The 12,655-nt window shown below is 53.5% G+C and overlaps 1 protein-coding gene across 2 annotated transcripts; it reads left to right on the top strand.

Annotated features, from left to right (window-relative positions):
- The first annotated feature begins 27 nt into the window (after nt 1-27).
- Nucleotides 28-11,637, top strand: Agtrap (angiotensin II receptor-associated protein). Of its 2 annotated transcripts, none has more exons than NM_001007654.1 (5): nt 28-95; nt 4,785-4,819; nt 6,683-6,788; nt 7,288-7,483; nt 8,580-10,346. In NM_001007654.1, exons 1-5 carry the CDS (start codon nt 69-71, stop codon nt 8,696-8,698), a joined length of 483 nt encoding a protein of 160 aa, NP_001007655.1. In that variant the 5' UTR covers nt 28-68; the 3' UTR covers nt 8,699-10,346. The 2 variants fall into 2 exon arrangements, with proteins under 2 accessions (NP_001007655.1, XP_038965624.1); XM_039109696.2 differs by lacking the exon at nt 28-95 and adding an exon at nt 198-332 and having other exon boundaries at nt 8,580-11,637.
- The last annotated feature ends 1,018 nt before the right edge of the window (nt 11,638-12,655 follow it).

The raw sequence follows: 12,655 nt of genomic DNA, 5'->3' as shown, positions 1-12,655 counted from the left end.
GTTTGTTCCCGAGTTCGGAGCCCAGGAGTCCCCGTGGCCGTCGCTCAGGTGCCCTCCGCCGGGTCGGGATGGAGCTGCCTGCCGTGAACTTGAAGGTGGCCGCGCGGCCGGGTCGGGCGGGGGTCCAGGAACCTGGGGAACGGAGTCGGAGCCGAGGGGAAGGCGCAGAGCCCCGGGGAGGAGGCGGCGGACACCGAGAGGGACACCTGGGGACAGAGACGGACAGGGCCGCCCCTCCCGGATGGACCCAGGCTGGCACGGGTCCCGGACCGTCCGGGCCAGCGCTCCTGGTGTCCCCCACAGCAGGACAGGGACACCTCTCCTCCTGAGAGGTCAGTGCAGTCCGGGTGGACCCCTCTGGGTGCTGGCTGAAGTTAGGAGAAACTCGGTGTTCCCAAACAATTGCTTCTCCCTAATTTCCGCATGCAGCGTCTTTATTTCATAATTAAGAAGCAGGAACTGTAGAGGTTTCCTAAAAGCAAAAAACCCCAGAGGCTGTGCTGGGCTCCGGGTAGCAGGGCTGCCTACGATGTCTTCATTTCCTAAGTTCTTTTTCTCTCTCAGCCCTCCTCGTTTGCAACAGAGGTGCTGGCCACTTAGCTTTGGCAAGAGCGGTGTGAACCTGGAAGTAAACCGGCCATCTTGGTTTCTTGGCGCAAGTTTCTTGAAACCCTAAACCTTCTCTCAGGTGTTAAACCACTAAGCACCCTTTGGTGTCTGAGACGAAAGGGACAGAAGATATAGGTGGCATTGGAGCAGCTGAGTGATTGATTGCACGCGGGCTGGGCTGTGACTTGCTCTGGCCGGTTTCCCATTCCTAAGCTGCTGGCTAAGCAGCTGGAGGGAGATTGGAGTAAAGGAATGGGTTTGAGTGGATCCGTTTTCTAGGGACAGATTTATGGGCTACTGCAGGTCTGGGAGGCAGCCTTAGGGGTCAGGCTCTGCCTTATTCTGCTTGAGCCTACCCTCCAATAAGTATGAGGACAGCATGAGTCTCTATGGTAGAACATTTGAGTAGCCCACACCAGGACTGGGGTTCCATCCCAGTACCACACACTAACAAATAATACTAAAACAGAAGCAGGTGGGAAAAGAGCTGGTGTTTATGGGCTGATATGTCTTATTCATTTGAGTTAGGGTCTCGTGTGGTACTGGCTAGCCTCAAACTTATTATGCAGCTGAGGATGGCCTCAAACTTCTGGTCCTCCTGCCTCCACCTCTCCAGTGCCAGGATTGCACGGTACTGGCAATAAAACCCAGGGCTTCTTGCTGGATAAGGAAGCACTACCAACCAAGCCATATCCCCAGCCTGTGTTGCTTTTATTCATCTCAGTCCTACACTGAGAACACTGAAACTGCATTCTGTTGTTTTTGTTTGGGGGGGGGTCTTGCTATCTAGCTCTGGCTGGCCTAGAACTCGCTATATACATCAGGCTGTCTTTGAATTGACAAGAGATCCTCTCGATTTTGCCTCCCGAGAGTGCTGGGATTAAAGGCACGCAGCACCACGCCTAGCCAGAGGAGCTATGCTCTTTCATCGGAGTGCAAACTTCAGCTTAGATCATCCAAGTAATAGCAGGTGCAATCGGGATTCGAACCCCCGAAGACCTAGCTCCCGTGCTTTGCATTTCGTGGTTATCAGTTGCTTAGGGCTAACTTTTGGTTTTCGTCGGCCTACATCAACATTTAGAACCTGATAGGCACAGTGTATCCACCACAAATGTGAGCTAGCAGGCAATGCAAAGACCAGGCCCCTAGGACTTGATTGACAAGCTCTGTGGATCTTGGCAGGGGCCAGTCAGAAGCAGGTCAGCACCGGGGGGGTTGTGAAGTAGCAGGTAGGAAGGACTTTCAGTCACTTTTGGGCTTTGCGCTGATGACAGCGTTTTACTGTATGTCTCGGTATTGGGGACACGCTGAATTACTCACAAGCTGAAATTCAGAATGAGCCCGAGAGCTCTGTTGTGTTGCCTGCAAGATCTGCAAGAACCCCATGGAAGGCAGCTGGGACACCATGGCTGCCCGCCTCAGTCCACCCTCAGCCTTTTAAAAAGGATGCCCTGCTCTGCTCAGCACTTGGCCTGGGCTCTGTGAAAGAAGTGGGTCCCTGACTAGGCCTCACCTACCCATGCTTCTCTTTTTTTTTTGGTTCTTTTTTTCGGAGCTGGGGACCTGGGGACCGAACCCAGGGCCTTGCGCTTCCTAGGTAAGCGCTCTACCACTGAGCTAAATCCCCAGCCCTGTACCCATACTTCTCTTAAGCAGAAGCTTGTAGCAGCTCAGGTTGGAGGAGCCTTGTGAAGTCCTGGGAGGAGCAGTGGGGGCAGGGAGGAGGCAGCAATGAGGCCTGCTGTGTAGAGTGTCCTCCACACTGTCCTCCAGAGCCCAGGAGTCCCTGCTGTGCTGAAGAGCAGGTGGCAGTTTATGTCAGACTTGCCCAGGTTCGTGTGGGGAGCTAGGATCCATTCCATGGTTTGCCTCCAAAGTCTGTCAGATGACCAGGGCAGGACCTGCCTCTCTCCTGGGCTACCTGAGTAGCCCTTAAACTTAGCTGTCCTGGGGGCATCCTATCTTGTCTAATAGGTCACCAAATGTTTTCACAGGACACACTGGGATGTATTAAGTTGAGGTCAGGGACATCCCCAACCCCTCCTCCTTTGGGACTGGTAAACAAAGACTTGCTTTGTTTTCTCCTGGTAGGGTACCACATCCCAGGCAAGTTTTCTACCACCGAGCCATAGTCCATAGCCCGGAACAAAGGGTTAATTAATACTCAGGGCCCTTAGACTTCTGCTGACCCACCCTTTTCCAAGTTAAATTTCACTTCCCTCTGCCCTGCCTTTGACCTTAAAGATCCCGACTGGACAGAGTGCTGGTTTCGGGTGAGGTTTTAAGACCACAGAGTTAGTTATCTGTGTGACATTGAGGTTTCTTGACTTCTCCGCTGTGTCTTCTAGGGTGATGAGGGGCTTAAAAACCCAGACCAGATGTCGGGAAGTGGCAGTGTGTGAAGAGAGACAGGGATCTCTGTGAATTTGAAGCCAGCCTGGTCTAACAGAGGGAGTTCTAGGACAGTCGGGGCTGCACAGAGAAACTGTGTCTCAAAAGACTGAGACACGGGGGTTCGGGGGGGGGGCAAGAAAACAGCCCTCAGGCCAGGAAATGGGTTTACCTTTGCAAACCCCTGAAACAAAGCCAGCCAGCCAGAAAGCCCAGAACAGGGCGGTTGATCAATGTGCATCTGAGCTGTTGTTTGGCTTTCTGACTGGACCTGGTGTGCTGAGCCTCTGTTCTACTCCAGGTTGCCCTGGAGGCAGTGTAGGTAGAAGGTTCCGTGGAATAGGGCTTTGACAGAATTACTGCAGAGAATGAGGTGGACCATCGTAGGGGACCAAGGGTGACAAGAACTGAAGCCCCTGCTTCCCCTGAAGCCAAGGTTCCCTTTCCATAGATGCTCCCTGAGTGATACACACGATCTCCACCACACAGAGAGGGGCCTGCATTTCCTGTCCAGCACTGCCCTGGCCTGTTGATCTTGTTTGGGAAAGAGAGTTCCGGGCTCTGGCTCTGCTCCCTTCCACCTGTGGCCTGGTCCTTCCCAGTTTCTCTTAGAGAAGCCTCAGACTCCTGCTTCCCTGAATAGGAGCTAGCAGGCCCCTGGCCACTGGCCCTCCCTACCACTGTGCTTTTCCAGGAAGGGTGGGCTGCTTGACTCTTGTTTTTCCCTGCTGCTTTCTTGGAAGTCGTATCACTGTATCACTGTATCCGAGGGCTGATTATATTCCCTGATAGGGAAACTGAGGTATGAGAGGCCTCGTCTACTTTTTCTTTTTCTTTCTGTTGTTTTGTTTTTGTTTGTTGGTTGGTTTGTTTGTTGTTGTTTGAGACTGGGTTTCTCTGTGTAACAGCCCTGGTTGTCCTGGAACTCACTTTATAGATCAGGCTGGCCTCAGACTCAGAGAGACCCATCTGCCTCTTCCTCCTGAGTGCTAGGATTAAAGGTGTATGCCATCATGCCCAGCCTGCGATGTGGTTTCTTTCTTTCTTTCTTTCTTTCTTTCTTTCTTTCTTTCTAAGATTTATTAAATTAATTTATATGAGTACGCTGCAGCTGTCTTCAGACACACCAGAAGGGGGTGCCTGATCCCATTATAGATGGTTGTGAGCCACCATGTGGTTGCTGGGAATTGAAGTCAGGACCTCCGGAAGAGCAGTCAGCGCTCTTAACCGCTGAGTCATCTCTCCAGCCCTGAGGAAAGTCTTGAACTCCTGATCTTCCTGCCTCCAAACCCCACTCACCCCCAGTGCTGAGATTACAGGTGTGCACAAATGTGCCTGACTTGAAGTTTATTCAACTCAGGGGTTGAACTCAGGGCTTCAAGCATGCCAGACAAGCATTCTACCAACCGAGTCCCAGCCCCACCCACCTCCTTGCTACCCACTCCCACCCTCTAGCCACTGTGGCTGCCTTGCAGTTGATCCATAGCTCTGGCTCCAGATCCTAAGAGCTCTCCCCTTGTTTGAGGCCCCTTCCATTTTCCCATTTAGAGAATGAATCCAGGGCTCACAGTCTGGGCTCCCTAGAAGAAACAGGGAGGGAGAGCGGTGCCTGCTGCTAGCCAGGCTCCTCTTTCGTTACCACAGACTCTTTACCGTTGCCGGAATTTAAGACACTTGTGAGATCCCTGTAGGTGCCAGGCGGGGGCCTTCTGTGTGTTCCAGTAACATTGTACCACCTGTGACTGCGCTCGTAGACTTATCCAACCCCTGTCCTTGTACCACAGGTTATTCTCCTGGTTCACTGGCTGTTGACAACCTGGTAAGTGACTCTGAGTGTCTGGCCACATCCACATGTGTCCTGGCTGTGTGTTGTGTCACCTGGCGTCTTTGTCCACACTTCCCTGGGGTCAGTGTGTACGTGCTCCCCGGTCCAGTTAGCCTGATCAGGTCTCATTCTGCAGTGTTCCAGCCCATCACATTTAGGAGTCCCTTCTGCTTGGGTGGGGCTGGGTCTGCTTTCCGTTTGCACAGTGGGATAAGGATTGGCCCCTTGCTTACCAACCAAGTCCCTAAGTGAGGCTCCGGGACACTTCAGGAGTGTCCGCTAAAAACAAGTCAGAAAACCACTGAGATCACATGCAGGCTTAAGGGCAGTGCCCAGGCCAACAGCTAGCTGTGAGCGACGTAAACTGCGGAGGTGGGGTGTCACTTTCCCTGAAGCTCCACTTTGGTAACAGGATGAGCTCACACTTGCTTTCCCGAGACAGAAGGTAGGAGGACTGGAAAACATCGGCCTCTTAGCCTAATTGCTAATTCCAGTGATCCAGTCCCAGCCCTGGTGATGGTTGGGTCCCCAAGAAACCCAGACGAATCTCATCAGTATCCGCAGCCCCTCCCAGCTCTCCCTGCATCTCTCAGTACCTGTGGCCCCTCCCACCTCTCCCTGCAGTACCTGTGGCCCCTCCCACCTCTCCCTGCAGTACCTGTGACCCCTCCCACCTCTCCCTGCAGTACCTGTGGCCCCTCCCACCTCTCCCTGCAGTACCTGTGACCCCTCCCACCTCTCCCTGCGGTACCTGTGACCCCTCCCACCTCTCCCTGCGGTACCTGTGACCCCTCCCACCTCTCCTTGCGGTACCTGTGGCCCCTCCCACCTCTCCCTGCAGTACCTGTGGCCCCTCCCACCTCTCCCTGCATCTCTCAGTACCTGTGGTGTCTCCCAGCACTTCTCACTCCGCCTAAACCTCTCCCTACCCTAAACCTCTTCAGCTCAGCATCTGGGCTTCCCTTCCCGCAGCTTCTGATTCCTCTACAACTCAGCTGTTTTGGCTACCTGCGCTCTTGGTTCTGCTCTTGGCTCCTCTCCTGGACCTCTCTTTGTCTCTTTGCCCCCTCTCCCCTTTCCTCGCTTTCTCTTCCTCTGATGATCTCCTCCACACCTCTCATGGCCCTATTCAGTTTGCTGGCCATGCTCAGTCTGGACCCTTGCAGATGCCTCTGACTGTCTCTCCCGCACATCTACAATAAAACCTTCTTCTCAACCATACCTAGGAGCGGTGTGTCCTCGTGCTCCTTCATTGTGCAGCCTGTGACCTGGTTAGTCACTTAGGTCTGTGACTTGAGTCTATAAAATGAGGCTCACAACACCGCCTCCCCGCCAAGAGCAGCTGTGAGCTCTTGTATAGAATACCTACGCTATCAGTATAGAATGCCTACGCAGGGCAGAGCCAGGTCCCAGGAAGGGCCCTGTGTTAACTGTGACAAGCCGGCTCAACAAGCAGACTAGTAGGTGATGGCAGTTGATGGAGGTAATCTGAAAACTACAGCAGGGAGGGGCTCGGTCAGTCAGCATGGGAGCAGATCTCTCAGGCAACGCTTGAGCTCTAAGATGGCTGTGTGTTCAGGAAAACGGAACCTCAAGGGTGTAGCAGCCAGGAGCAAGGGTGGGGCTCTCGTGGGAACCCCATAGCGTACAGCAAAAAAAGGTATCTCATTCCAAACGGTGGAAAGGTTGGAGTGGAGGAGTCACATGGTCAGATTCACACACTGCTTGCTATTTCAAGAACTGCCTGCAGGGGGCAGGAGTGACACAGAAGACCTGTGGCTAAGACCCTGGAGCAGGGGAAGGAACTGGGAGGGGTGGGCAGCTCAAAGCGGTGACTGATAGTGTCTCTCTATGCAGGGGCTGCTTGGCGTTCTCAGGCTCCTATGCTTGGGGCAACTTCACTATCCTGGCCCTGGGTGTGTGGGCTGTGGCCCAGCGGGACTCTGTTGATGCCATTGGCATGGTGAGTTGGCGGTGGGGAGGTGGCTCCATCCGTGGGCCCCTCATCTGCCCCAGTCTTCTCTCTTCCTCACACCCCATCTTTTTCTGTTCTAAAGCCCTGCACACGGCAAGCCTAGCCAGGCCAGCTACACAGCGACCCACCTCTGCTGTTGTCCCCCCAAGACAGACATGGGGGGAGGTCACAGAACCCCAGTGTCTCCTTAGGAGAATTACAAAGGGGTTTGTTTCCCTTGTTTTCTTGCAGCGAGACCAGATGTTATGGGCTCCAAGGAAGTGTCCCTCTCAGAAATTCTGGAGATAGGCCCCTCATGATCTCAATGGCAGGAGATGGGGGTGGGGAATTATGGGGCAACAGGTTAGAGCCAGACTCTTGTGTCCATGCTCCTAGACCATGCAGGTGTCAGTCACAAGATGCCGGTCACCAGCCTGGTGTGTGTGAGGGAAACTTGGGGTCTGGTTGGGTGTCAGTGTCCGTGATCCTGTGATGGTGTTCCTTGCAGTTTCTTGGTGGCTTGGTTGCCACCATCTTCCTGGACATTATCTACATTAGCATCTTCTACTCAAGCGTTGCCGTTGGGGACACTGGCCGCTTCAGTGCCGGCATGGCCATCTTCAGCTTGCTGCTGAAGCCCTTCTCCTGCTGCCTCGTCTACCACATGCACCGGGAGCGAGGGGGTGAGCTCCCGCTCCGCTCGGGTAAGTCCCACTCCACCCCGCCTGCCCCCGGCCCAGCCACCAGTCTGGTGTGACTTCTTCCTGTTGTCAGGCAGACTTGGTGGCCCTCCCTCAGTCCAGAGTACAAGTGGAGGCGTGGAGTTGCTCAGCTCGCTGTGGCAGCAAGGAGCCTCTGCTGCGGGGCTGCAGATGGCTGTGGGGACAACTCCTTCCTCCTGTTTCCACCCAGCCCTGCCTCTGGAGGTGTGCGCTCCTGCCATGTGGGGCGTACCCTTTCTGAGCAGGCAGGCCAGGGAGCCCTGTGTACCAGCCTTCTAGACTCTGGCTCAGCCCACGCTGTCCTCTTTGGTGGCGGGCCAAGCCATTTTCCTGCCCTCTCTGACCCTGCTCTCCTGTGGGAGCTGGGTGTGGTCTCCAGGTGACCTGAGGATCCCATGAGAGAGTGCTGAGCCAGTGCCAGAGTGGCCTACGGCTGCCCATTCTGGTTTATCTCTGTGCTCACCTAGACCTGCCCGGGTGTGAAGGGATCAGACAGGAGAAGGAAGGTCCACTGCTCCTGGGACTTGTCCATGGTCTCAGGGCAAATATACAGAGGGAGAAATGTGAGAGACACAGGTGCCTTCTGTCCTGCTCTGTACTCTCAGCCCCAGCCTTCTGGGTACAGCAACTGTGTCAGGCCCTGTGGCTTCTAGAAATGGTGATTTATATGGGTCCTAGCGCCTGGCAGACAGCAGGAAGAAAGTCTGTGGGCTCAGGACTGACCCCCTCCTCAGGTACCTGAGCGTGTGCTTCCGGGGCAGATGTGACACAGTAGCCATTGACCACAGGAGCTGCTGTTTAGGTTGGACCCCAGTGTCATCTGCTTCATGCCACAGGGTCTTAAATCAGCCGGTCTCTCTGACCCTCGCATTTCTCTCATCTGCAGAGCCACCCATACCGATGCTAGGCTTGAGTGGACGCTGCTTGGTAAAGGCCTGGTGTCTGGGCTTCTGCCACTGCCCATTGTCCTTGGTATCATGATGCCAAACACTAGCCATGGCAGATGGTGGATCTGTCTGTGCTTAGCAGAAGGCCCCATGGTCTCATTTTCTCTATCCACTTGTTCCCTGTCCTCTAGATTTCTTCGGACCTTCTCAGGAACATAGTGCCTACCAGACAATTGACTCGTCAGACTCACCTGCAGACCCCCTTGCAAGCCTGGAGAACAAGGGCCAAGCTGCCCCCCGGGGGTACTGAAGCTGTCCCTGGCCGTCCTGGGGCCCAGCAGGATGCTTGTCACCTTCTTTACTGGACCTACAATGGGGTATCCTCCATTCCCTGCCACAGAGGTGGCCTGAGTCATGTGCCCTCGGAGGTCCCAGCTGAGAAGAGCCCAGTCCTAATTCTCCATGCTGCCCCTCCATTCAAGACACCTGTTAACCCCTGGGCTAGAACTGTGGTTGGTTTCTTCCCCTCCTCCCCATCACTATAACACACAACCGCCGAGCTGTGCAGAGTGTTCAGGGCCATCCAGGCCTTATGGGCCAATGATCACTGCCTCTCAGGCTACCCCAAGGTGACCCAGCCCTTCTGGAAGCTCTGTGAGCTTGTGGTCCTGCTCAGCCTGTTCTGCACAGGAGCCAAGTCCCTGTGCCTCTCAGTGCCTCATGACAGTGCCTGAGAACCCCAGGCCCAGATGCAGTAGGTCTGTCTGCAGAGGAGCCCTGACATTAAAATGCAGGGCCTCTGGGCCTGCACTAGGTTCCAGCCATGTTTGTGCTCCGAGCTGGGACCCACCCTGCCGTCTGGGTGTGACTTCGCCCTAGACTCAGTTGCAGGTGGAACATAGTTTCAGCCACCCATTATATCAGCCAAATGGGGTGGCAGAGGAAGTGCTGGTCGGTGTGGCATGTAGACAGACATCTATCCTCTGATTCTAAGTGACTAATTTCACTGCCTCTGATCCTGAACCATGAGGCAGGGCATGGGTGGCTTCCTCTAGCCTCTGCGTTCTGACCACAGTCGACTGCCTCCTGAGGTGCCAGCGCTCCCACTCTTACTCACCGGCAGACGTCTGGGGACAGATACTTGAAGACTTATGGGGAGCCGCAGGCTGAGGTGAGAGTCCTGAAAGCACTCTCTGCACACGAGACAGGCCGGGAGGCTGAGTGACAGCATCATTGGTGGGGTCACTGCGTCCATCTGCTGCGTCAAACACAATCCCATGCAATCAGCACCTAACCCAGACCTGGTTGGCATCCACACTGAGCCCAGTGTGAGCAGAGTGAGGAGCGGTAGCTGTGATTTGTTTAGGCTGAGTGCAGCACAGTGTAAACAAGAGCTGGGGCCCAGAGACTCAGAGGCTTAGAGGCTCAGCCGCAGGTAAAGGAGTCTTCTACTGAGCGTCACGATGTGTGTTTGGTCCTTGGAACCGACTTGCGAAAGTTATCCTCTGACCTCCACACTCTTTGTCATGGTTTGAGGTTTTACACACACATACAAACACACCACAAACAGATAAATGTAAAAACAAACCCAGAATATTAAAAACGTGCCTGGTGGGTGGTTAATGCCAGCACTTGGGAGGCAGAGGCAGGTGAATCTCCGAGTTAAGGCCAGCCTGGCCTACAGAGCGAGTTCCAGGACAGCTGGGGCTGTTTCATAGCTCTGGGACACGTGTCAAGTTCAAGACTGCAGAGGCCTGAGGAGAAGGGAGCACGTGGCCTGAGGCAAAGAAGACAAGAAGCCCAAGATGTTTTCTCGTGTTTCTGGAAGGGTTCTTGTCGGAAGGAAGGCCTGGGGGCTGGGGATTTAGCTCAGTGGTAGAGCGCTTACCTAGGAAGCGCAAGGCCGTGGGTTCGGTCCCCAGCTCCGAAAAAAAAGAACCAAAAAAAAAAAAAAAAAAGGTGTGCGGAAGGAAGGCCTGGAGTATCAGTGCCTGTGTCTCTTGGATAGGCCATGGTTGCAGAGACTTAATAAGGTGAGGGAGGGCTTGGCCTACGTAGCTAAGACAGGTCACAGATCTTAGGGAAGGGTAGAGGAGGATCTCTGGAGAAGGTCCCAAAGGCAGACTAGAGCAGGGTGGGCTGGGCTTTCTCATTGGTCATCGGCTGTCCCACAGTAAGTGACAAACTTCCAGCTGACAGAGGAGAGGCCCTGGGGCGAGCAGAAGCATGGAGGAGCATCAGGTGCCAGAGTTGGTGGGTGAGGAGAAGAGACATGCCCTAGAGGCAGTAGTGGACTAGAGAAAGCCTAAGTGGAGGGGCAGCCGCCAGGAAGCCTGACCTGGAGCATTGGCCTGCATGTGGTTAGGAAGCCCGTGTGGCTGGAGCACTGGGTGTCAGAGTAGAAGAGCAGGTTGGGAGCCACCTTGAGCACTGGCTTCCACTGAGTGAGCTCAGGAGGATAGTTTGTGTTTGTGGGCTATGGGAATGTGACAGGCTATCAACTCCTGAACACACTTTGAAGGTAGGCCAGCAGGGTCTGCAGATGCGCTGAAGAGAGAAAAGCCAGCAATCACTAACAGCAGGATTGGGACTGGACCCTGTTGTTGTCACTGACTGGAGGGCGAAGAGAAGCACACAGGCTAGCCAGGCAAGGACCAGAAGGGCTGTGCTTGTGCAACGGGGCTCTTCAACCAACCAGCTGTTCTCATCGGCACCTGCCTTTGTGCCTGCCACAAGTCCCTGTGGTGATTTGGAAACAGGCTGGCTTTCAGGTTTTAGTCTAGAGTGTTGTTCTAGGGAAGTCTCTTACCTGATGTCTGCAGAGCTGAAGTCACTTGTCCAGTTTGCAAATCAGTTGCTTGTTCGTACGGAGTTGAGTCTTCCTGAGAAACTGCAACAGAGGCACTCAGTGTTCTTGTCTGCCGAACTGCTGGTCTGCTCCTACTCAGAGCTGTCCTCAGTATCCAGAATAGCCCTGCAGGTCCAGCCCTCTCTGCAACCAGAGAACCTTGTTTTGAATCTCAAAGGTGGGCCAGTGAGATGGCCTGCCAAGGAAGGGCCCTGCCACCAAAATATGAGTTTGATCCCTGGGCCTCACACGGTGGAAGGAGAGAACCGACTCCTGCAAGTTGTCCTATGACCTCCATGTTTGTATATTGGCACACGCCCCCTCCACAAATAAATATAATTAAATCTTAAAGGTACCCTGAGACTTTTGTATAATAAACAACTGTTGTTTTTCAAATCTCACCATGTCTCAGTTTCCTGATCTGAAAAGTCTGGATAAGATGGGCTATTGAGATAGCTCAGGGGGTAAATGCCAAGTCAGATGACCTGTGTTTGATTCCAAGGACGTGTATAAGAAGAGAAGCTGCTCCTGAAAGCTATCTTCTCACCTCTGTATGAACGCCATGACACTTGGCACATGTATGTGTGTGTGGGCAAACACACACACAAGGTAAACATGTAAATTAAAGAGGATAAGAATCATGCACCACTCAGGGACTCGTAGTGAAGGTTGAGAATAGTGGGACCTCAATGGTCAATAAATGTTCAAGCTTGTTGTGTGTATTGCTGTGTGATTAATCACAAGGAAAAGGATGAGCAGCCTGCCCATTAGATACCTATCATTTATCAATCGTGTAAACATCCTGGGGCACCTCTATGCAATATCAGAAGGCTGGAAGTATCCTCTGAGGCTTTGTTCTGCGAAGCTCATATGTGAGCCAGAGACCATCTACAGAATCGATGGATGGTTCTAACCGTCCATCGTTCTCTCTGAGACCGGATCTCAGAAGCCCAGATCTGAACCTGGAGAGAGAGCTAAGCACTTTCCTGCCCCGGTGCCTTTGAAAATGGACTTCATTTTAATTCTTTACAGAATAGAATTGCCTATGATTCAGAATCTGAAAGGGAGTCAGTCTGTTGGAGGACTCTACACCCCCTCAACACACACAGTACCAGGGAATGTATGGTTCCCTAGCTTCCCAAAATGAAACAGATCTGGGGACATGGCAACTTGGACAGAGGAGCCTCAGACAAGAGAACCCATAGAGCTGGTCTCCGAGCTGGAATGTGCTTTACAGAGGCCTGGGGATTTTACAAGGTGGCAACCATTCTACAGATGACGAATACGGCTTAAAGCTGAAATTCAATGCAGCAGACTGAGGACAGGTAGCCTGCAAGACAGGTTTGAAGGACTCTCTCAGAAGACATAAGATTCAGTGCGGTTTACAAGCTGAGGCTGTAGAAAGGTGGCCGAAGGTTC

This window comes from Rattus norvegicus, chromosome 5 (assembly GCF_036323735.1).
Source record: "Rattus norvegicus strain BN/NHsdMcwi chromosome 5, GRCr8, whole genome shotgun sequence".
NCBI classification, from domain to species: Eukaryota; Metazoa; Chordata; class Mammalia; order Rodentia; family Muridae; genus Rattus; species Rattus norvegicus.
Note: the sequence above shows the minus strand (reverse complement) of the source record. Positions and strands in the feature narration are given on the sequence as shown.